This window comes from Neopelma chrysocephalum, unplaced genomic scaffold (assembly GCF_003984885.1).
Source record: "Neopelma chrysocephalum unplaced genomic scaffold, ASM398488v2 Primary Assembly neopelma1_143, whole genome shotgun sequence".
NCBI lineage: Eukaryota > Metazoa > Chordata > Aves > Passeriformes > Pipridae > Neopelma > Neopelma chrysocephalum.
The window spans coordinates 1,279,066-1,300,627 of NW_020897805.1; the positions used below are offsets into that span (position 1 = coordinate 1,279,066).

Sequence of the window (21,562 nt, forward strand, 5' to 3'; positions counted from 1 at the left end):
CTACAGAAGTGAGGGTCTTAAAGCTTCTGACCTGAGTCAGGGTTAAAAATGCACACATAAGCCCAACGTCAACTGACATCCCTTCCTACACATAGGCTGGCATTTGGGGTTTCTTGTCTGACTTAACCTGTGTGGTCTTCTCATCTGGGAGTGAGTCACAAAGACCCTTTGTAAACCAGTGGACTTGGGTGTACTCCTGCCCCACAGGTCTGCATGCATGCCATAGCAGCTGCACTCTGACCCCACATTACAGTGAGATCTGGGTGTAAACCAGCTTTGTCTCTGCTTTACACCTTGGTTTCAAAAAAGTCACAGCCAGCCTATGGCTCAGGAAGGAGAACCAGTGAGCTCAGGCCTAGTCACAAGCAGGATCCTCAGGTGCAGAACAGTGGGGAAGCCCATGGCAAACACCTACAGTTCAGTATGGACACAGCCAAAGACAGCCACAGCAGGGCACTAGTACAAAAGTACAGGAACAACCAGAATAGATTTTATTTAATAATTTGTACAAGGAACACAATAGTAATTCAATAATTCCATTTATTAATTGTCAAATAGTAATCCACTGCAATAAGAAACAAAAAATCAACACAAAAATAAGTTGCATTTTGTGTGGATGTGTGTGTGTGTGTGTGTGTGTGTATGTGTAACTTAAACTGGCAAGAGCAAGAACTGAAAATTAACCTCTAAACGAGTATGTTATATACAATCAATATCAACATGTTATTATTTTGCTGGATAGATTAATTTGATGTTATCCAATCTTAGCAACAAGCCTAAATATTGCTGCAAATAGCTGGAGGGCAAACCCAAAGCAGAACAACAAACCCATAAATAAGATGCAGGATTCAAGGTATCTCCTGCAGAAAAGAAACAGTAGTGCTTTGTGTCATATCTGAAAGCCTTTCATAATGAATATTTTGTGCTAAAACTCTTTATGTGAACATACATGGAACTCCATCATTTAAATAAAAGTGGAAAAAAATCCCAACCTTTCGCAACTGCCTTTTTTTCCCTCCCTTCACTCAATGTGTTTAAATTATTTTTCTATACAAGGTAAGTACATTGTCTGTACAAAGTTAAATATACATATTTACAGTCAAACTTCTGAGACACAGAGTCTTCTCTTCCACTGACCTAGGTGGAAGACAAGCCTACTTGATTTCAAACCCAGGAGCATGGCTAGTTTATCAAAACATTGCAAGTCGTGCTAACAGTTAGTTGTAGTTACTCTTAATAAATCTGTATAAAAGCATCAGCATAAAAATAGGCATTTTATATTATTAAATACGGCTTATGACAAAATAGCAATCTAACCCTTTGCTATTTGTACGGTAATTGTAGGAAGCAGAGTCTGATAGAACCGGTTTTGTTTATGCTTTTTCTTAATAACAAAATGTCTATCAAAAGAGTATTCATAGTGGATTTACAGGCAAGCATCCAGCCAAGCCACGTTATTTTTTTTCCTCAAGGAAATACAAATCTATGTAACTGGTAGTAACTGCTGGAAACAGCTTTCGAAATTGATTAGACTTTTTTGTATGAATAAGAGGCAGACAAAATGCATGTATTTATTTGAGACCTACCATCAACACTGTAACAAAAAGGAAAAAAAAAAGGCACCCTCAGTGATACGTTGCTCAGATTTATTAGAGCCTCTAAGATTTAATGCTGGGAAAGAAGCAAAACCTTCATCCCGAGGCATATACTGCAAAAAGTGTGTGATCCTTTAGGGCCAGCAATAGGGCACGAGGAGCAGAGAAAGTGAACAACCGTAGGACTCAAACCCAGGATTTGCTCTCACGGATGTTCTGTTTATTGGTTCTATTCTTTGTGCAGATAAATATCAAAGCCAGGCTGATTTCTCTTTAAAAACAAGGACTCAGTTCATTTTGATGCACACGATACACTCACACACACACACCCTGCACAAAAGAAAAAACCCTGCAGAGATTGGTAATACATTATTAAAGGGTTTGGGATTTTTGCACATTTGCATTATGCTTTATCTGACATCTCTGGATTAAACCAGTCCCAAACTCTTTTTCCACACAGAGCTCTGCAGTTTAACTGTATCAGCTGTCCTCTGCCTCTGCTGGGTCTTAAGATGCATGACATGAAGTGGAAAGCAGAGCAAAGTGAATCTTCAGCAAGGCAGAAACTAGGCAGAAAGCCTGGCCTCTCCGAACCTTGCCAATGAACATGAGTGGCTGCGTACTGCCCCAAAGCACTATCCTACCTCAACACAAACAAAACCTATACCACATGCTTCCCTGAAGCTTTCTCAGAGGTAAGTACTCCGTACAAATTAAGATTATCATCAAAACTCTTGCCGAGGAAGGGAGAAGAATACACAAAGGCAGCACTGTAAACTAGAAACTTCAGCAAACAAATCACACCCTGACTCCATGGAAGCAGGGCTACACATTCAACTCAATACTGTACCACATAACCACATCCTCCTAACACATCTCTTATCCATTACATTCATAAATTGTCTGTTTCTTCATTGTTTAAAAACATCATCTGGAAAACAATCCCATCACTGACATGGTGGGATCACTGTTATTTTACAGGTACAAAAGCTTCACGTAGTTGCCTGGGAAGGTGCCGAATTGCCTTGTTCTCCTGGATGTACCTGTTGCAGAATAAAACAAAAGGAATCCAGAGTAAGAGAGAGACATGCAAGGAAGGCTTAGGGGTTTAAAAAGGTAGAGGTGATAACCTCTTCTGCCTCCAGGCATTGATTTCTAATACTAAATAGGAGTCCTGATCAAAGAGCCTTTTGGTACAGACCAGATCACAATTAGTTCTGCTACTAATCATCTTTGGTCTTCCCTTTTAACAATTAATAAGCTGCTGGTGAAAGCTCCTAGGCCTATAGTCTAGAAGCCAAACTCCTATCAGTGTAAGTGAGCTAATCTCTGTTAAGAAGAGATAACAAGTCTAGATTTGCAGTGTTGAGATGAAGAACACTGTCCAGACTTGCACTCTTTGAAGGTAAAGGATTTTGCTAAACATATAGTTGAGTCTGTATTTTCAGGGACTGCAACTCCTACCCATGTGGTTCCCTTCATCCCCTACTTGCCACTTTCTGTAACTTGTCATGGCTCCCTCAGCTTTGGAAATGCTACAGAAATCCAGTTTTCCTTGGTTCCCTCTGTTGCTCTGCCAGCTGTGTGAGCAAGAAGGATCGGGAGGAAGAGGGGAATGGAGACACTAAGAAGATAAAAAAGGGAAAACTAGAGACCTAGCAAGGAAAACAAAGGTCCACCACCCTGCAGCTTAACTTTCATGTTCTTGGTGGGAAAAGATCAGAAACTGTGGAAAAGTTTGAGTTGATTTTTTCACCATTTTGACCCCACAAATGAAAGCAACTTCCAGACATCCTGCAAAATTGCTCATCCCAAAAAGTTCTGCTGACAGGCAAGTATCACACTCACCCACAAACCAGCCGTCATCACATTTCTCCATGACATCGACAATGTCACCATCCCTCAGTTCCAGCTCATCGTCATTCTGAGGAGTATAGCTGTAGAGGGCTTGATAGCTAACTCTAAAACCAGAAAAGATACTACATGTAAGCAACTGGATTTCTCTGACACCCCATCAGGAGGAGATGTTTCCCTTCCCCTGATTCCTACTATATGTTGTTTAATGCAGTCTGGACCTGTGTTTTCCTCTTGAGAGCTGGAAGCCAACTGCATAGAGCTGGCTGTTGTCAAAGGGCTACAGTAGTAAAAACTGTCATGCCTGCACTGTGTGGGATATGCGGAGAGCTTCTGTTTCCTCTTTGCCATGTAGTTGTCTGCACAGACTGAAACAACCAGAGTCTTCCTAACATGTAGCACCTAGAGATCCTATGAGTGCAGGCACCCCATTGAATGCAAGCCAAAACCTGGATACACTCATTCCTGGCTAAATGAGACATCTGTTCCCTTGCCCAGACACATAGGCAGGGCTGTGAGTAACCAAATGGCAGAGAAAAGAACTTTAGAAAAAGATCCTGCCTATTCTACGACGCTAAGTTTGCTGGATAAATCATGGCTGAGGAGGTATGGTGCAAACAAAACCCAAGGTTGAATCCTGCCCTGAGACACCACTTGCTCCAGAGGAACTCTGTGTTTATTAGAGAGGAGCCTTATAGAGTGGAAACAATCAAGTGGGCAAATTTGGGAAGGCTTTGGTCCCCTGCCTGTAGGAAGTGAAAACAGAGCTAATGTGAGGCTTTCTGTTCTGCGTAAAGGGAGGGCAAAGGCTCCTTTCATGAGCCAACTGCCAAGGAGTATCAGTCCCCAGGACACAGTGCAGGCTACTATTCTCAAAATCATCAGCAAAAGGCCCCACCAAGCTCAGTGGCAGCTCTACTGGACAGCTTTGAAAATCTCAGCCTTGGTCTCTCAGCCACCAGTTCATCTGTGAAACTGGCCAACAATGCACCAAGTGGCATCAGTGTTGGGACAGCTCACTGTACCATGAGGAGCCAAAAACAGCAGAGAACACACTGCTCCACACCAATGAGTCAGGTGTAGCCAGTGGATATTAATTTGTCTCCAGCTTCAAGATACAAAGACACAGCCTCTGTAATAGAGACCCAGTCCTGGATCATGAGGTCATTGTTTCAAGTGCTATACAGACATAAAGGTCACAGTTTGAAACTATCCATTATGATGGTATGTGGCTATTTTTGTTCTTTAAAGCAAAGCCGACGTTTCTGCATAATTCTAATTTAACTCCTGAAACACTGAAAACTCCCATACCTCTCTATCTTCACCATCAGTCAGAAATAAGGCCCTTGGAAGAGATGGGAACCAAAAGGACTTACATGTCTCGTGGTGTTTGACTTCGCTCAGGGCTGGCTCCTTGCTGCTGTGCTTGAGGTTGCTGAGAAATGATGAGAGATGGTTTATGGTCATTAGAGGTCACCTTGTGGCGAGAGTCAAGAGGCTGAGAAATAGTACTGCAGTAATGAACAGACTTTTCTGCAATGTTTATGATCTCATTGCAAACAGCTTCCTGCGTGGTAGGCAGCATTGACATCCAAGAACACCCAAAGGACAGTCAACAGGGGGAAGGGAGGGGAAAATATAGACAAGAAGAGATGGGACATTCCAGTTGCAGCACATAAGTCCAGTTAAAAAAAAAAAAAAGAGTTGTAGATCCACGTAAATATCCAGGTAGTGGAGTGCAGAAGGGATCCAGGTGTAAGCATGGAAAAACAGGCAAGATACAGAAGAATTTGGCATTTAGTTTAAAGATTTGTAACAAATACATATGCATATATTTTTAAAAGCAGCAGCATAAGAGGTTGCAATTAGTTATGCAGTGGCACCATTACAAATGCTATGAAGTCAGTTCAGAATGCAAGGTGAGGTGGGCTACTCCATTCATGCATTTGGCTTCATTTAACTTATACTCAGGGTCTGGCAGCACAATTAGCCCAACTTCTCATTGACTATGACAGTTTTTCTAATTGTTAAATTCCTTTTTTCTGTTGCAAACAAAACAGTATATGCAGATAGATAAATATGTACCTACTTTGCAACTAAAAATAGTGCTGGCATTTTATCTCTACTGAGGTGTTACTGTCTGGGTGAAGAGTGTCTAGGACTACACATCTGAGTTAAACAGGGGCCTTACCACATAGCTCTTTTCAGACTCTGTGAGATCTGGTCCAGCTCTCAATGAATGGTGAGAAGGCTGTGTGATCACCAAGCAAATGATAAGGAAGACATTTTAGCAGATGTTACATTGGTCAGAATTAAAAAAAAAGTCAGTGGAGTGCAGACAAAAGAAAATGAACAACTCTTCCCCTCCCCACCCCAACACCACACTTCTTAGACAGCAAGGTCCTTCATTTACTCAAGAGACATTGAGGCTACAGTAACACAACTGCACTGCAGCACACAAAATGCTGCAAAGAGAAAGATGACAGCAAAACAGAAGCTTAGAGCAGGGAATCAGAATGGAATGTTATGGATGCCGCTACAGCCAGAAATGGTACATAGAGTCATACTGCATTCCTGAAGGGGAAAAAGAACAAGGACAGGAACACATACTTGAGACCATCAAAACTGAAAGACCAAAAGCATGCTGAGAAAAATCTGCTGCTGTTTTTAGAAAAGTCCTCCATGACTTTGACATGGAAGAGAACAGCAACTCGCTTTCTTCTTAAAAAAAATCAGCTCAGGTCCTAGAATGCCATTTAGCCCCATCAAAATCACTTCAGCCTGTACCAAGCAAGGATCTGAAATGTTCTGTTAATTCCCACAACAGGCAGAGGAGGACCTGATTGGAAAATCCATCTCCAAACACCATCACCAGTGAAACTGCTGGACTCTGCCCTGCCTCTCTCCCCAGTCACAACTCTTCACAGAGACCTGGGTGTGTCCCAGGGCACAGCAAGGAAAGTCAGGGTGTTTGAGGCTGGAGGTTTTATGAGGAAGGGGAACATCACTGAAAAAGTCACACAGGTATCCACAGCCTGGTTTTCATGCTTTTTGCATATTCATACACCTACTGAAAGCAAGGGGCATGCTGTGAGCAAATAGGATGTCTGAACTAGTGTACTGCCTGCAGTGCTACTTGGTAAAGTGGATTGGACAAGATACAGAGTATGGCCATCCTCTGTGATCATTCAACACAATTTTCAAACTAAATGTCAAAGGCCTAAATTGTTATGCTTTCTGTCCACCTCTTTATTCACTTCAACAGTGCCCTTCAGTAAAAGGCTTCCTTTCTCATGGCATACCAAGACAGAGCAGAAGATAAAGAGGTCTGTGATACCTTCAGCACAAGCATGCTCAAAGAGTTTGGAGAAGTGCAGGGTGATGAGCTCATCCCTGTCTAATTCCTGTTCTCAAAGCTCCTCTGAACCACATCTTGGACCCCTGGAGCTGTGCCCATCGTATTAAAGCAAACTGTCTCTTTTCTCAAGGACTGTGACCCATTCTAGGCCAACCCAGCCCCACAGCAACTTCTTTTTTGTCAGCTCTACTGTCTGGGGCTGGAATCTGGGATCACTGCCCTAAGACGCAATGCTCTGTTACCATGTATATTTCTACAGAAAGAAAATTACATGTAACTTGAATGGACTAACTGCAGTGCAATTTGCTTTCAAAGCATTTACCGGAGCCTGAAATTGTCACAGGATTTCTAGAAGTCCTTCCTGCCTGCCTATCATCAACCCTGAAAGGCAAATGGAAAAATTAGAAATTTAAAGTTAATATTGAGCAGACCAACCGGATATAGTGCATCAAATATGACGAGATCAGAGCTAACTCAGGTGGCTAAGTAGCTGGGGAAATCAATTTCCAGGCTGAGACAGCTGTAAGAATGATTTTTTTTTTCTTTTATTCAAGAAAGTGCCTCTTGGCTCCATACTAATAAATTGACTGCTGGAATTGCTCCATGAGCTCCTAAGACCACATGGTCCATTTCCCATTGATTACTTGAGACCTTCCTGACCTGCTTTTCCTCCTGTAAGCATTAATAACTATGAATTAAATTAGTTATTTGAAAGCTAAAAAATTGACACTACCTCTGAATGCTCCATGGTGCAAGCTTGTATGTGTATTACCAGGAGGTGCAGCCTACCAGCCACAGAACCCTGGCCACATTCCCTTTCCTGGCAGGATCCTCATAGGGACTTCTATGAGGCAGCTGGGCAGGAGCAAAGGCCAAGCAGTCCCCTGCCCTCCTAGCAGCTTCCAGTTCCTGACAAGACACATGACTAAGTGGATCCCTCTGGTCTCTGCTCCAGAGATCCAGGCAGCTCCTACCAAAGCACAAACTCCCAGGGCTACAGCAGAGCCCTGCAGTGAGGTGATGAAACACCCTACAGTCAGCAACTATGCAGTATTAGCCAAACAGGATGAAAAATCAATCAATCAAACACTATAATTTTAGGCTGTAATGGTACCACCCCACTGCTTTAAACAAGTGACCTTGATAGCATGATCTAGATCGCTTTTTTTTTTAAATCAACCAAACAAACCCCACACTACTCTTACAAGGAGATAACAGGTTAAAGGGAGGAAAAAAAAGTGTTATAGGTCCAAATGGTCTTCAAACACAGTTTCAGAAAGCCCATGTACTACCTACATTGGTGACTCCTTGTGCCACAGGTGGCTGAGGAATCAGCAAGTGTGGGGCGCAGCTCCACAGTATAAAACACAGTTTCCCCAAAAAGAATGAGCCAGCCCTGCTACTGCTGGAGCTAAACAGAGGGCCCTAAAAGTGACCAAGTATTCACAAACCATGAGGACACCTCAATTCCTACCCCCTCAGCCACACTTACTCTTTGTAAAGACCAAGTGACTTAAGTGAGTGCTTAAGGCTCTCTGTCTCCATGTCTACAGACTATGTATACAAAGGTGCAGTACAGTCAGTCCTAAAACACAGCTGGCCACTGTTTCCACCTCATATAGTGTTTGAGGATGGGTCTAAAGAGCACCACAAGTTTGTAAAACTACCATAAAAAGGTTCAACATCAAGAGCCTAGAAAAGCTCTAAGGTAGGTTTTAAATATTAGGAAGAAATATGCTGGAGCTACTCAACACTGCTCTCCCTGCTCCTAGACAGGTCAAGTAGCATCAAGTAGCATCCACTGCAGGTCTCATTTACATGTCTTCTTTCATCCATTTCAGGTGGCAGTTAAAGGACTACATGACCAAAGAAAAAGTTAGACAGAACAGACTGACGGATAGACAAGACAGACAGAAAAATTGTTATCCCCTCAGAGAAGGGCAAACATCAGCAGTGATACTCCCACACATGAATGGAGAACCATGAGCAGGGAGGCCTCTCCAGCCCAGGCAAAAGAAAAAAGGAAAACCTCTGCACACACCAAGCCCCAGCTTTGGTGAAAGTGAATGGAAAGCTTGCTGAAAAGCTCTCACAAAGGACACTGAAAAGGCTGCAGAGTGGAGCAGCCTGACTTGAAGGCTGCCACAGTCAGTGGAAAGACTCCCCAGCCCCTGGATCAGAAGCTGAAGGCTGTGTCTACAGCAAAAAAATGCATTTCCCATGAAAGCAGGTACCAATGCCTGCTGCAGGCTGGGTAGCTCTGCCTTGGACAGTCAGCACTCAGCAGAAACACTGCTGTGCTGAATCTGTGGAGCAACAGAAAACCACTGGAGGGGGGATAAAAGTTTACCTTGGATACGGTGCAAAGTAATGAACATGCTAAGGAAGGGTAGTTGGTCTGTATTGGGGAACATGGGGGTCTGAACATACGCCTCATATGCTCTCCTCTCTACTGGCCAAAACCAGGTGAAATTACTCAACACTCTGCCTGAGTGGTTTTGTACAAGTGCAAAGGAGCAGAGAAGTCCCCACTAACAACTCTCATGCTGCCAGGTGATATAGGGACCTTTGGCCAGTCACTCTTGGCTTCCCCACCCCACAGCCACAGTCCAGCCCCAGGGCTGAAGCTGTTGCACTGATCACACTGTGCTAGCACCACTGCTGACTGTCACAGTGCACTAATAGGACCTCAGAGTAAAACAGGAATTAAACTGGAAAATTCTTGTGGGTCTCCTGAAATAAACTGATCTGACAGATTACATTATTCCTTAATATGATGTTTTTCTAGAATATTGAAATAAATTATCTGTAAATTATACTTGAAATATCTTTCACATGCTGTGGGGTGGTTCTTTTTTCTTTTTAGTTTTAACTAAAAGCAAACAAAAGGAAACTTCAGAGTAGCTCAAAGAGCCATTGCAATTTATATTTTTACTTAACAGAACAGGCAAGAACACAGTCCTAACACCAGTCCTGTACCAAAAGGGGTCTTAAACTTGCAAATAACCCTCAATCAGAATTTTATAACTGGAGAGGCTCTCTATAATGAGAGAGAAAACTAAAATTCAAAATCGTAAAGTACCGCAAACACCAGGGATGGACAGTAATGGAAACAAAACTCAAATGTAATGGCTCATTTCCATGTCTGCTAAGTGCTTTTCTCATTCAATTAAAATCAATCAAGAGGTACAGATTTTTGAAAAGCCTCCAGGGTACTACCTGAAGTTCTGCTGAAGCCATCAGCCTCTGTATGGGTCACACAGATAATAAGAAGTCATTTGCACATATAAATACCACTCCTGCTCCCTAAACAACTGTAGATCCAGAGCTGGAAAGGAGGTCAAAATACTGGGTAATGTCACACACAGTTTTAACTTGACACTGACAATGCTCTGATTGTCAGGGCATATAAAATATAAATATTGACTTGACATTGACTCCAAAAAAAGGCCACAGGGTTCTATTACAACCAGGTGCAACACCCAAAATAGAACTGCGTGCTAGCCATCCCTTGGGAGAAACATCTTTCTCTAAATGCAGTTTTTTCGGATCACATACATCCAGTGTAAACACCCGCAGGGCCAAGCAGATCAGAGGTCAGGAGAAAGGCCAACACAGGAAACTTATGTGGATTTTTAACATGAAGCAGAACAGGTATCCTATTGGATGCAGATATTGAAACTGAAAGGGAAGCAGGAGGTGGTTGTTCAGTAAAAAGTTGTGCAAGCTCACAAATGGAGGAAAATCAGTAAAGGTAACAGGAAGATGTCAGGGTTAAAGCTGTATCTCTCATAGACTGATCAAGTAAATAAGGAACATTGGCAACTGCTTCCCACACTCATCCTACATTAGCAGCCTGCTTGGTTCACTGATCAAGCCAAAGATTGCTTCCCCAATCCCCATCACTACAAACAGTCCAGTTTTTGCTAATTGTGAGCTTTCTGTTTCAAATATTGCCATCTTGTGGAAGCTGCCTGGAAAGACTGATGAGGCACCAGCAGCTGCGAGCACCACTCATTCTCAGACCCTGGACACCCCAGCCACACAGTGCTGAGGCTGAGCTATGCTGCACAGACCCTACTGCATCCCTCTTTAAAAACATTTGTAGCTCTCAGCAATAGAGCTCAGAACCTCTGAATCCTACCTGGGAAGACCAGAACAGGCCCCTGACATCGTGGATACCAAGCTGTGTGTGCCTTATCCCCAGCTCTGAGATGCTCAAATTCTGAATCCCGATCTCAGGTGGTTAAACAATACTTGAACCAAAGTATCTCATGCTATGTCTTTCCTGCTAAGGAGGCCACCAGCACTGCCTTATAATGCAACCAAGATGTAGGAACTCAAGGTCAGAACTAAGTAAGCCCCGAGTTAATCTTTTGGAGGAACAGAAAAGCAGATCCTCAGCTGGTACAAATGGACAGAAACCTGGACTTGAGCTATGTGGATTTGCACCAGCTGAAGATTTTGCCCATATCTGCTCTTCTGCACAGTCTGGAAGTATTTTTTTTTTTTAAATAAAAATTCTAAATTAGAGGAAAAGTATCTCACCTGTGGAATCAATGAACGGCTAAATAAGCATATGACAAAACAATGGCATGGCATGGAAACAACTCTAATTAATGGAACAGTAATCAGCAAAGATGATTACCTGTGGCTTATTGACTCTGCGTGTAAGTCTGGGAGGTGGCTGTGTTGTGACAGTAGAGGAAGAGAGGGTAGAGGAAGTAAGAGAAGCAGATGAAGAGAATACTTTTGAGTCTGCAGTCTTTTGAAGAAAAGAAAATTTGGTCAGCTTGGCACACACTCTCTTATCACAATCACTGCTAGTGATAAGAGCATCTACTATCCAGTAAATTTGAAGCACACACAGCAACAGTTACTCCATGCAAGGGCAAGTGCAGCTTCCAGTTGGTTTGTCTGAGCTGACCACCTCATTCTGTTTTAAACATGCAGGTTATGTCTGTAAAAAATGCTACTAAAACATATCTGGATGGTAAACAGTACAGTCTTTACACAGCTCTCAGTACACTTCTGGTTATGATTCAAGCAGAAATCAAATCATTTGTCATAAGATTTCCCAGTGTGAAACATGTCATCTTGGAAACCCTAGTTTCTCATTATTTAATGTTGTCTAGATGGGGTATGTCATGGAGGCTTCCGCAGTCCATCCAAGACAGTATTTATAATTCTATGATTTTGAGCTCTCCAAAGGTCCACTCATGGGGGTGCTGTAATGTATTTGGGATGGCTGTAGCCCACAATGGACCCCAAGTCAACCGAGAGCTGCAAGGAGAGGCATATCTCCTATACCAAGACTGAGGGCAGAAGATAGGTTGTAGAAGCTATAGAGAGTTTCACATGTATTCTCTCATTGTACCATACAGCTATATAACTAAAAACTCTTGGGCAAAAGTATCACTAGGTCTAATTCCCATTTGTGGGAATTGTGGCTACAGCCTTTCACATTGTTTTAGAAATGCAAAGGTAATAAATTCCACTCAATGCAGAGATAACAATCAAGACTCCCTTAGTCAGGCACATCCCAGACTAAGGTTCACTAAATTATAGGCTGCAGGACCATCAGGGGACAGCTTTTGTGATTCTAGAAGCCAGGCTGATGTTTACAAGGCTTTTCAGCCCTTGGATTTAGAAGAAACAAACAAATTCTATAACCAAAGATGATCAACTGCACACTTGAAAATTTCTGAAAAGCAAGGAATTATCTGTATTCTACACAGTGAGGTATGCAGGCATGAGGCCTGTGTGACTTTGATCTGACACATTTGGTAATAGCCACTGTCTGGGACAATCACTTCATTAGATGTGACTGATTGTGTCAGTCCTGTGTTATTATCTGTTCTAAAATAATTTGCACTACACTGCTCTTGAGCCCTCTTGTAAAACTTTTTGATCTGCTATCAAGCAAATGCCACTGGTGACCCCTGGAAGACAGCCTTAGGATCATCAAAATGACATGTGGCAGCCACTGGCTCTGCCTGGCCAGCAGAGCAGCACAAACCTCAACACGCCAGTTAAATAAAAATCAGCAGTTCAGAGCAGCACACACACATGCAGGAGAAGTACCTTCTTTTCCCCGCTTTGAAACTTTCCCAGATCACCTTTCCTCACATCTTTTTTCTCTGTTTTACCTCCCTGAACAATAGCCATTAGCTCCTGACACAACTGGTTGTCCTCAGAGGAACCCACGGGTCTCTTTTCTGGGCTCGCACGCATGTCTAGTTGGGATGGTTTCAGGCAGCGCTCAACAGAGATCTTGGGAACAGCATGAGCGCTCTGCTCGGGGTTGCTGCTGCCCTCTCTAGTCTTTTGGAACCAGGCTTGGCTGCCAGTGGTGTCCCGCTGCTCTGCCAGGATGCTTTCGGGGCTCTCTGCCCAGCGAGAGGAGCTAGAGTAGGTCACGCTGGGAGGAGGGGAGTCAACAAACTTTTCTTCGCTTTGTGGAGTGGCCTGAGAGAAACTGTGGGCAGAGGACTGAGGTCTAGATGAGTAAGAGGGCAATGGGGATTTAATGGACCTGGGAGTCGAGGAGCCAGAGAGATGAGAATGGTGGAGGCTGACTGTGGGGGAAGGGCTGGCTGCAGCAGAAGGCGAGAGATAGTCAGTGGGAGAGAGGGAAGCTTCAGGCGGAGGAGGCAGTGGAGGAGTTATGGCAGGAGTGGTGCTGGGAGACACTCCCACGGTCAGAGCAATCCACTCAGAGGTGACCGCCTGCACCTCTGGAGATAGGGCGCGGCGCGCGAAAGGCAAAGGCGGAGGAGTTGGTGTATGGAGCAGCTCAGAGCTGGGAGACTTGAAAGAGACAAAAGCAGGAGAGAAAAAGAAAGAAATGAACAAAAAAATAATAAAGGAAATACAAAACTGAGCACAAGTAAAAGGAGAGAGAGCGAGTGTAGAGAGAAGCAGATCTGTGACCACGTGCATAAGTTTTCTATGGTGCATCCTGTTGGAGAACATGCTGTTCACAGCTACCCCAACCACAGGGTCCAGTCTGTATCTATGCTGCTAATACCCTTCTCCAGACTTTGCAAGGATCCCAGACACAAAACATCTTGTGGAAGACCTCTGACTTCATACCATACGCCCTAAGTTCCTCAGGGAGCAGTTGAAGCCACCATCCGTGATGGCAGAACGCAGCATTTGTCTGGCCTGGCAGCAATAGCTGGGGGCCCATAACTCATGCTGCAGACCCAGTCAGAATTCACTGCTGAAGTGAATTTTGACTTCATCCAGCTCTAGTATGAGCAATGCCTTCTCCTCAAGAAACTTATATTGCGGAAGCTGTGCAGGAGAAAGGGATCACAAAAGCCACCTGTGGCTATTTGCTCTTTAGGTGATTAAAATACATCCTATGTTTATAAGGGCAGAACATACACAAGTCTTGCTCTTAGCTCTTACCACCAGTGACATCAGTGAGAACAGCTACATTAGCACTGGTCAGAGTAGTTCTCAGTCCTCTGACAAGTCAGGCAAAAAAGGAGGGAGAGAATTTACTTACTAGGGGAGGAATCAAAAGAATAGCAAAGGAAACCAAAAAAAGGTGGATATGATCCCTTCCATCAGAAGCTTGCAGAGAGCTTGTGGCAGATAGGCCACAGCTATGGAGAGGCTGCCAAGCTCAAACAGAAAAGCTCAGTCAAGGTCCATTTTGACAGGCAATCCCAAACAAGCAACAAGTTTTTCCTCTTTATACAGTGGCTAAGACTAAAGCCACTCCTTTTCAGGAAGATCCAGACAGACAACAGGCATGAGTCATGGCATTTTTTTCCCCATCCGTCTTGTATTGTATATCCCTTCTTCCCAGTCCCAGTTCTTCATTTATGTTCCTTGCAGTTTTAACCTCAGAATGACCTTGCTTTGGTCCCACAGGTGAGAGAGGGATGCACCAGAACCTCATGGCCACGACCCAGGTATGCATACTGACCTTCTAACTTAAGTATTTGCAGGATGGGAGCAAAACAAAGGCATTTAGAGACTCAGTGCCTCCCTGATAAAGTTTCCACAGTAAACATTCTGGGATCCCCATACCTGCTGCCATTTTGATTTCTGTTTTGAATTACAGTATGATTTATAGTGAATCTAATATTCATGGTAAATGCCAGACTGGCCTGCTCTCAAAACCTGAGTTCATTTAGCACCCATTTCAAACAATACAGGCTCCTCTCCTGACCCTGTCTTCCAGAATCTTGGTCACGAGTTGGAACAGATAGGGGCAAGTATACAGCTTAATTCAATCTGTCTGGGATCAACATAATGACCACAGCAGTCTGTGACACCCTTTTAATAGTCATAATATGAAATTCACTTATCACAGTGAAGGTCTGTAAAGTGTAAACACACACTCAGGAGAGGCTGGATCACCAATTCATTCCATCTCTGGCAGTGAAATTTAATCCCATGGCTGTGAACTGCAGCTCTTTCAACCTGGACTGGATTGAAGCTACAGATCAGAGGTAAAAAGCTGGGTCTCCAAATCCCCATATGATCCACTCATTAACCTTTCTGGTAATGAAACATGACCTTTTCCTGCAGTTGCAGCATACTGCAGGGACCACATGGCACAAAATACTAGTCTTAGCTACAGCTTTTTTTTCAGCTATCGCTGCTTGCACAGCAATGGCAACATCCCTCTGTTCTGCAAGGTGCTGAAACTGGCTGCACTTAGTCCAAATACCTGTGGTGAAGCTGTGATGCTGCGGCTGGGGGAGAGGGACATTGGTGGGTCAGGATAGTCAATGGCATTCTTGACCACTGGCCTTTTGAGCACTTCCACGTAAGTGACAGGGAAGATGCCTTGGCGACTGGTGCCAGAGATTCTTCCTTCATACCAGTTCTCATCCACTCGTCGAATCAATGTGATCCTTTCACCCTATGAGAAGGAATAGCAACATAGTTCTGATTTTAACAAATTTCACCATTCCAAAGCAGATGACATTTTTAATCTTGCCGCAGCTGACCTAATAATAGTCAGCTTCCCCTATTTCCAGTTATGTGATCCTAACCCTAAACCCTGAGTGGGAATGATATTTTTCAGCTGAGAGAAGGAAAAAATGCAGATCTTCTGGTCTTGACTTGAGCTGTCTGCAGACTAAGTTATGCTCACATTTTCAAGACCCTACTTGCTAAAGCCAGTCAAAAAATGGAAACCAGCAGTTTTAGGCTGACCATAAGCCTCTCAGGGGTATGAGGTGTACAGAAAGTATGCACAGGTCTGCAGTTTAACCCAGCTCTCTCTATGCTCTCTCCTGTTTTGCTGACAAATGAAGTGACTTCCAGATCCTTAATATAAACTGCAAGTCCCAGCTTCATGTATAATTAAAAGAGCAGACAGACAAGATCTAATCTGAGCATCAAAACAGAAGGCTGGTTGAGATGGAGAAATACTGCTACTTAATCTAAATATGGCTTACTTTGTTCTGAACAGCCATTACACAATCCCTTCCCATCCCTTCACTCTGCAGTCAGGTCTAGCCAGTCACTTCAATACCACAGAACTTCGCTCACTCAATGATTTGGTTTGTAGTACAAAGGAAGGTGAATCCAGTTTCCTTCTTTTCTAAATCACCATTACTGGGGACTTTGTGCATCTCCATTGAATACTATCAGACTGGAGAGGCATGTCACCAAGTATCTAACTCGCCTTGCAGAGCCAGGCTTTCTGCACTTGTGCTCAAAGTATCTTCTCAGTTAGCCCTAAGGAAGCAATTGGCACTTCTTGATTCAGTCTACTTGCAACAATAACTACAATGCACTAAATAATGACTGTAGAATAAAAACATGGATGATGAGAAGGAATCCTTCCTGAATACAGAGTTCATCATATTGGAGCTTTCATTTGGACATTGCAAGTTACTAGTATTAAAAATGTCATCATGTCTGAATTCAATTCATCAGGACAACAAAAGTCCTACCTTTCTGAAGGACATTTCCACTTGGGTATCCCCATTGAAGTTGAATTTAGCAATAGCATCTCCATATTCCAATACTTGCAATGGTAATGGCTTTTTGGGCTGAGCTTTCTCAGCTGGTGGAAGGAGCTAGAATGAACAAACAGAATCAGGTAAGTCTCATAATAAAAGCCCATAAACTGGTCAGTGGCAGAAAGGGAGTGAACAAAGAGAAAACCTGAAAGGAAAGCAGCTACCTCTATGTATGATCGTGGGAAGATGCCAACTCTGCCATGGTGTTCACCTTCGAACCAGTTCTGGTCAATCTGCTTGTAAATGTAAACAATATCTCCTTTTTGCAGAGGAAGTTCCCTGTTAACAACACAAACACTCCATCAGAACTTCACTGGAGGAGAACAGATGTGTTCTTTTTCTGTCCAGCAATCCCTAGGTACCAAGGTCTGCATTAGCCTGTTGATACACAGCATGCTCCACTCCAAGTGAAAGCTAAATGTTGAGAATTACTCTGTTTGCATTGTGATGTGCAGGGACTCTCTTGCTCTTTGAGCATCCTGTCAAAAAAAGCTGGCCTATGAGGGCCCTATTAGCCACACACTCTACAGCAGCAATGAGGTCAAGCTTAAGCCAAAGATGACACTGGCTGCTTTCCATGTTGGATACAATGAACAGCCCTCAATTACTGTTTTGAAACAGTCATGTCACAAGTGCCTTCCACAGTGACACATGATTTTAATGTGAGCTAGTTTGTTGATTAGATTAACCTCCTCACATGCCAGTGTTGATCCTGCAATGATTACATTTCTGGCCAGCCTGTGGTTGTGCAACCACTGACCTCAACTGGGCTAACAATTGGAATTTTAATCTACAGTCTTCAGTGCTAAATTTAGGAATGTCTGCAGCTTGCAGAACATCTACTATGGGCAGCTTGTACTAGACTCATAAACCTACTACTTGGATCCCCAGAAGAAAACAAACAACACAGCCTTTCCTAAGACGTTTTTCACAAGCTCTCCTTTACTTTTGTCTGGCACCCTGGTATATTCTGCTCAAGGGACACAATAGTTACACCTTATATCTGCCTCAGTTTTATTAGAAGTGCTGGGGAGATGCTATGTAAATCGTTACAAATCATCACCTATAGAACATACAACAAAAATATTCCCAGGACATTACCATCTGAGAAGAAGAACAACAACTCCTTCACTGAATTTCTTCTTTTTCTTCCCTCCTAGCAATATTAAAATGAGAGCTTCTCCAGCCTCATGCAGAGGGAAAGGCCTTCCAGGTTTTCTCTACAAAGCAGTGTTTCCCAAAAAGAACAAGTAGTGCTGTGTGATTCACCCAAAGGACCATAACAGGGCTTGGAGGTACAACGACACCACAAACACCCGCTATGTACCCACAGATGCCAGGAGAACAGTGACCACGCTGCAGACTTATAGGTCCTGAATCAGGGAAATCCTGAGCAAAGGGCCCACCTGCACACTTCAAGCTAGGCATCTTTTAAGTCCCTTCTGCCTTTGGGCTATGCTTGGCACAGTGAAGTGAATGCTGCTCTCCTGTGGCTCCACCCACCCTCAGAGTTCAAGAACTCACTTGTTCCAGTAAAGAATGCGGGTTTGCCCTAAAAAACATGTGGGACAGAGATGCACTGAGAAATAAGACATTTTCCTTAAGGTCCTTCAGAAGCTACGATCTGCAACACTCATATTACTTTTCCCTGCCTTACTATGGACACTTTTGCTTTATGCTGCTGGGAAGACACTTCAAAAACATGAATCCAATTGCATGACACTTCATAAATGCTGCATCCTAGAGGAAAAAGCAGAGGAATAACACTCAAGGCAGTCACAACAAGCTGTACTCACTTTAGCGTTTGTGCTTTAAAGTCAAACTTGGCTCTAGCAGGTCTCATCTAGAGATCAAAAAAAAAAATCAACACATTAAAATAATAACTAGGTTTTCAACCCTCTTCTGAGGAAAAGCACCCAAACTCTTCTATAGCTAACATTAGCATGGGGAAAAACTTGGATGCAGGTATTCTGCTACAAGCTTGCGTGCAACTGGTATTACGGTCCAAGTATGCTGGATGGGCATCTCCCACCAGGACACAAAGTGCCAACTTCTGGTATAGCAGTAATTAAGAGCTCTACAGGAAATGGATTTAGCAGCAGTAAACTTTTAAATGTGACTAATCCTGAAAAATGAAAGCTGCTCCAGTAACTAAAGTTACTGGGGCTCCAGGACCAAATTTCTCTTGAGACTTGAATGGAAAAGAAAAATTTACTAGCTGGGAAAAACCAGTAGGATATTATTTGATGTGGCTCTTATCGATTATTACCTGACCCTGTTGAATACTGCAATATGACCCATGTACTCCATGTCAATTGGTAGGAAAGAGACAAAGGTGAGGAGAAAATATAAATAAATTAAGCATATGTCTAAAAAAAGTCTTCAGTGGCTACAAAGACAAAAACGATGTTGACAGCAGGTGCAGGCTTTAAGGCTTGATTTACTTGGCTAATCTTCTAATGGCCACAAAATATTCAGACAATTTTAAAGTCATTTTGATAACAGAGCATAAAATAAGTAGTAGTCACAATCATGAGGCTCCAGAGCATCTGAAATCAGATAAAGGGCAGACAGGTGTAGTCCAGCCATATGGTGACCACCCCACCCACCACCGCAATGCGGCACCTCTGGGGAAACAGAGCTGATGCCAAGAGTCCAGCAGCAGTCCATGTAGGGCAGAAAAGGCATCTACCTCTACCTTTGTCCCTTTCAGAAAGTCCAACCAGGTCATATGCAGTGAAATATGCTGAGATTTTTTACTATTGTTTCTAAAGCACATTAAGCATATTTCAAGAGAAAAAACTATGTATTTCTAAAAAAAAACTCCTATGTGACATGGCCAGGATCAACAAGACATGAAGTTTCTAAGCATAAGGCACAGACAAGAAGACAATGTAGCAATATGATGCAAAAGATGTAGAATGCCTTTGATTCACTAAGTAGCTGATATTTAAAGGCATGCATCACAGGTGTGCACCAGCAATTCTCAGCAGGCATGCTTTAATATATGCAGCTTGGTATAGAGCTATCAATTAATTTACCAGGCACAAGAGTCAAAGCAGATCTATATGAAGCCAGAATGGGAAAGGGGAAGGTGGAAAAAAAACAACAAACGACATTCTCTGAAGAGCTAATGTCGGCCTAAAGCACAACATTGTGAGAGGCAATTATTGCTTTGGGTCAAGCAGCAGACTGAGGTAACTAAAACAGACCTCTGACCCAGATTTCCTCTTTGCTGTATCGTCTACATTTAGGAGGTCCCCAAATCGCTCATTAGTGATAAACTGATGGTGCGTTGGAATAACCCCTGTGTGCCTTCTAGCTGCAATATCAGCTTCTTCTTGCTCACGTTTAAGCCGTCTCTGGTCCTCTAAAAGTTTCTGCCATAAAATTGCATAAAATGGGCAGTAAATCATCTAGTTAAAGGCATTCAAAAGCTGCCATAAATGTGACTAAAATTCCTGAGGTCCCTGCAAATATCTGGGGTTTTACAGTTCAAAATCATATTGATTCTACTATCTACTAACAATACCCTTTCATTTTGCAAGCACAGAAGGTACATCATCATTATGGCATAACTGAAATCCATCTCATAAGAGGATCTGATCCAAAGTTGATGAAAGTCAATGAGTTTTTCTAAGTTTTGGGCAGCTCCTGGGAGCTTCTAAGAAGACTGCTGATAATGCAGAGAGCTGATCCAAACCCCCTTCAACCAACAAGGAGTTTCTCTCATTGACTTTCAAGAGACCTGAATCAGCCCCACTGGTAAGTTATGAGGCACTGAACTCCCCTGAGCCTTGCAAGGAGTTTGGGAGAGTGCGTAACCACATTCAGGTTCTCCCACACTTCCTTTTGGCTCGTGTAACACACTTGGTAAAATAAAGTAAATAAACTCCAAAGAATTATTTGGGACTTCTTCAGTCTCCAGCACACTAATGGAAATGTGCATTCTTGAATACCTGGGCAGAGGGATTCTCCCACCTTTTGGGGCTGACCGTAAAGAGTTCAGCTCTGTGCTAACTCATTTAAAGCCAGCAGGCCTTACTGAATGCAGGGTTCTGATCTTATACAAGTTCTCATGTTGGATTTTGGAAGTTGGGGGATTACTAACTATTTCACAGGAGAAGACAGCAAAAATACATTTTTCACATAGGAATTAAGAGCGGGTTTTACCGTATTTCAAAGTATAGATAAACATTATTTGAACTCAGAAAGGTAACATGAAAAATAAAACATTTTTTTCCCCCTCCCCCAGGCAGGGGAAATTAATTCCATCTTCCTGGAAAGCAATCACTTCATAACTTCTTTAACTCAGCTTGAATACAGTCAGTGCTGAAAAGTCTATGTGGCTTTTCCATTATTTTGGCTTGTCCCAGTGTTGCTCAGACAGTTCAAAAAGGACTGGTACAACTTCAGACACCATAAAGAATTCCATTTTGCACTGGAGAAAAACTTCCCACTTTCTGATAGCTTATATTTGCTGTTCAAAACCTGAGGACCCCCACAGGAAAAATACTGTTTTTCACCAGTTTGATTAATACCGACTCAAGTGGCTTGCATGAAGAACAATAACAGTTTAACCATCTTTATCTGAGAGTACTGAGGCGTTGGACCACATCTCACGTACATCTCCAACATTTATTATTTAAGGCCCCTATATATAATTTTGTGCAACTGGTAAGAACTATCAGGTTAATTTGAAACAAAAGCTAAACTGAACCATACACATTATACATCAAATCAGTGGCAGAGATAGT

At 42.9% G+C, this 21,562-nt stretch overlaps 1 protein-coding gene across 9 annotated transcripts in view; it reads right to left on the bottom strand.

Moving 5' to 3' along the window:
* Nucleotides 1-522: 522 nt before the first annotated feature.
* SORBS1 (sorbin and SH3 domain containing 1) overlaps nt 523-21,562 on the bottom strand; it is a 77,917-nt gene continuing 56,877 nt past the window's right edge. For 4 of the 9 annotated variants that reach the window (XM_027700046.1, XM_027700047.1, XM_027700051.1 and 1 more), the window contains 8 exons: nt 20,018-20,185; nt 18,602-18,648; nt 16,970-17,084; nt 16,737-16,862; nt 15,500-15,694; nt 4,826-4,884; nt 3,444-3,556; nt 523-2,638 (listed from right to left, as the gene is read on the bottom strand). In XM_027700046.1, the coding sequence (XP_027555847.1) occupies nt 2,571-2,638; nt 3,444-3,556; nt 4,826-4,884; nt 15,500-15,694; nt 16,737-16,862; nt 16,970-17,084; nt 18,602-18,648; nt 20,018-20,185 (891 nt within the window). In that variant the 3' untranslated portion in view covers nt 523-2,570. Of the gene's footprint in view, nt 2,639-3,443; nt 3,557-4,825; nt 5,017-5,640; nt 5,701-11,455; nt 11,573-12,891; nt 13,618-15,499; nt 15,695-16,736; nt 16,863-16,969; nt 17,085-18,601; nt 18,649-20,017; nt 20,186-21,562 lie in introns of all 9 variants that reach the window. The other 5 variants (XM_027700052.1, XM_027700048.1, XM_027700053.1 and 2 more) reach the window with 2 other exon arrangements.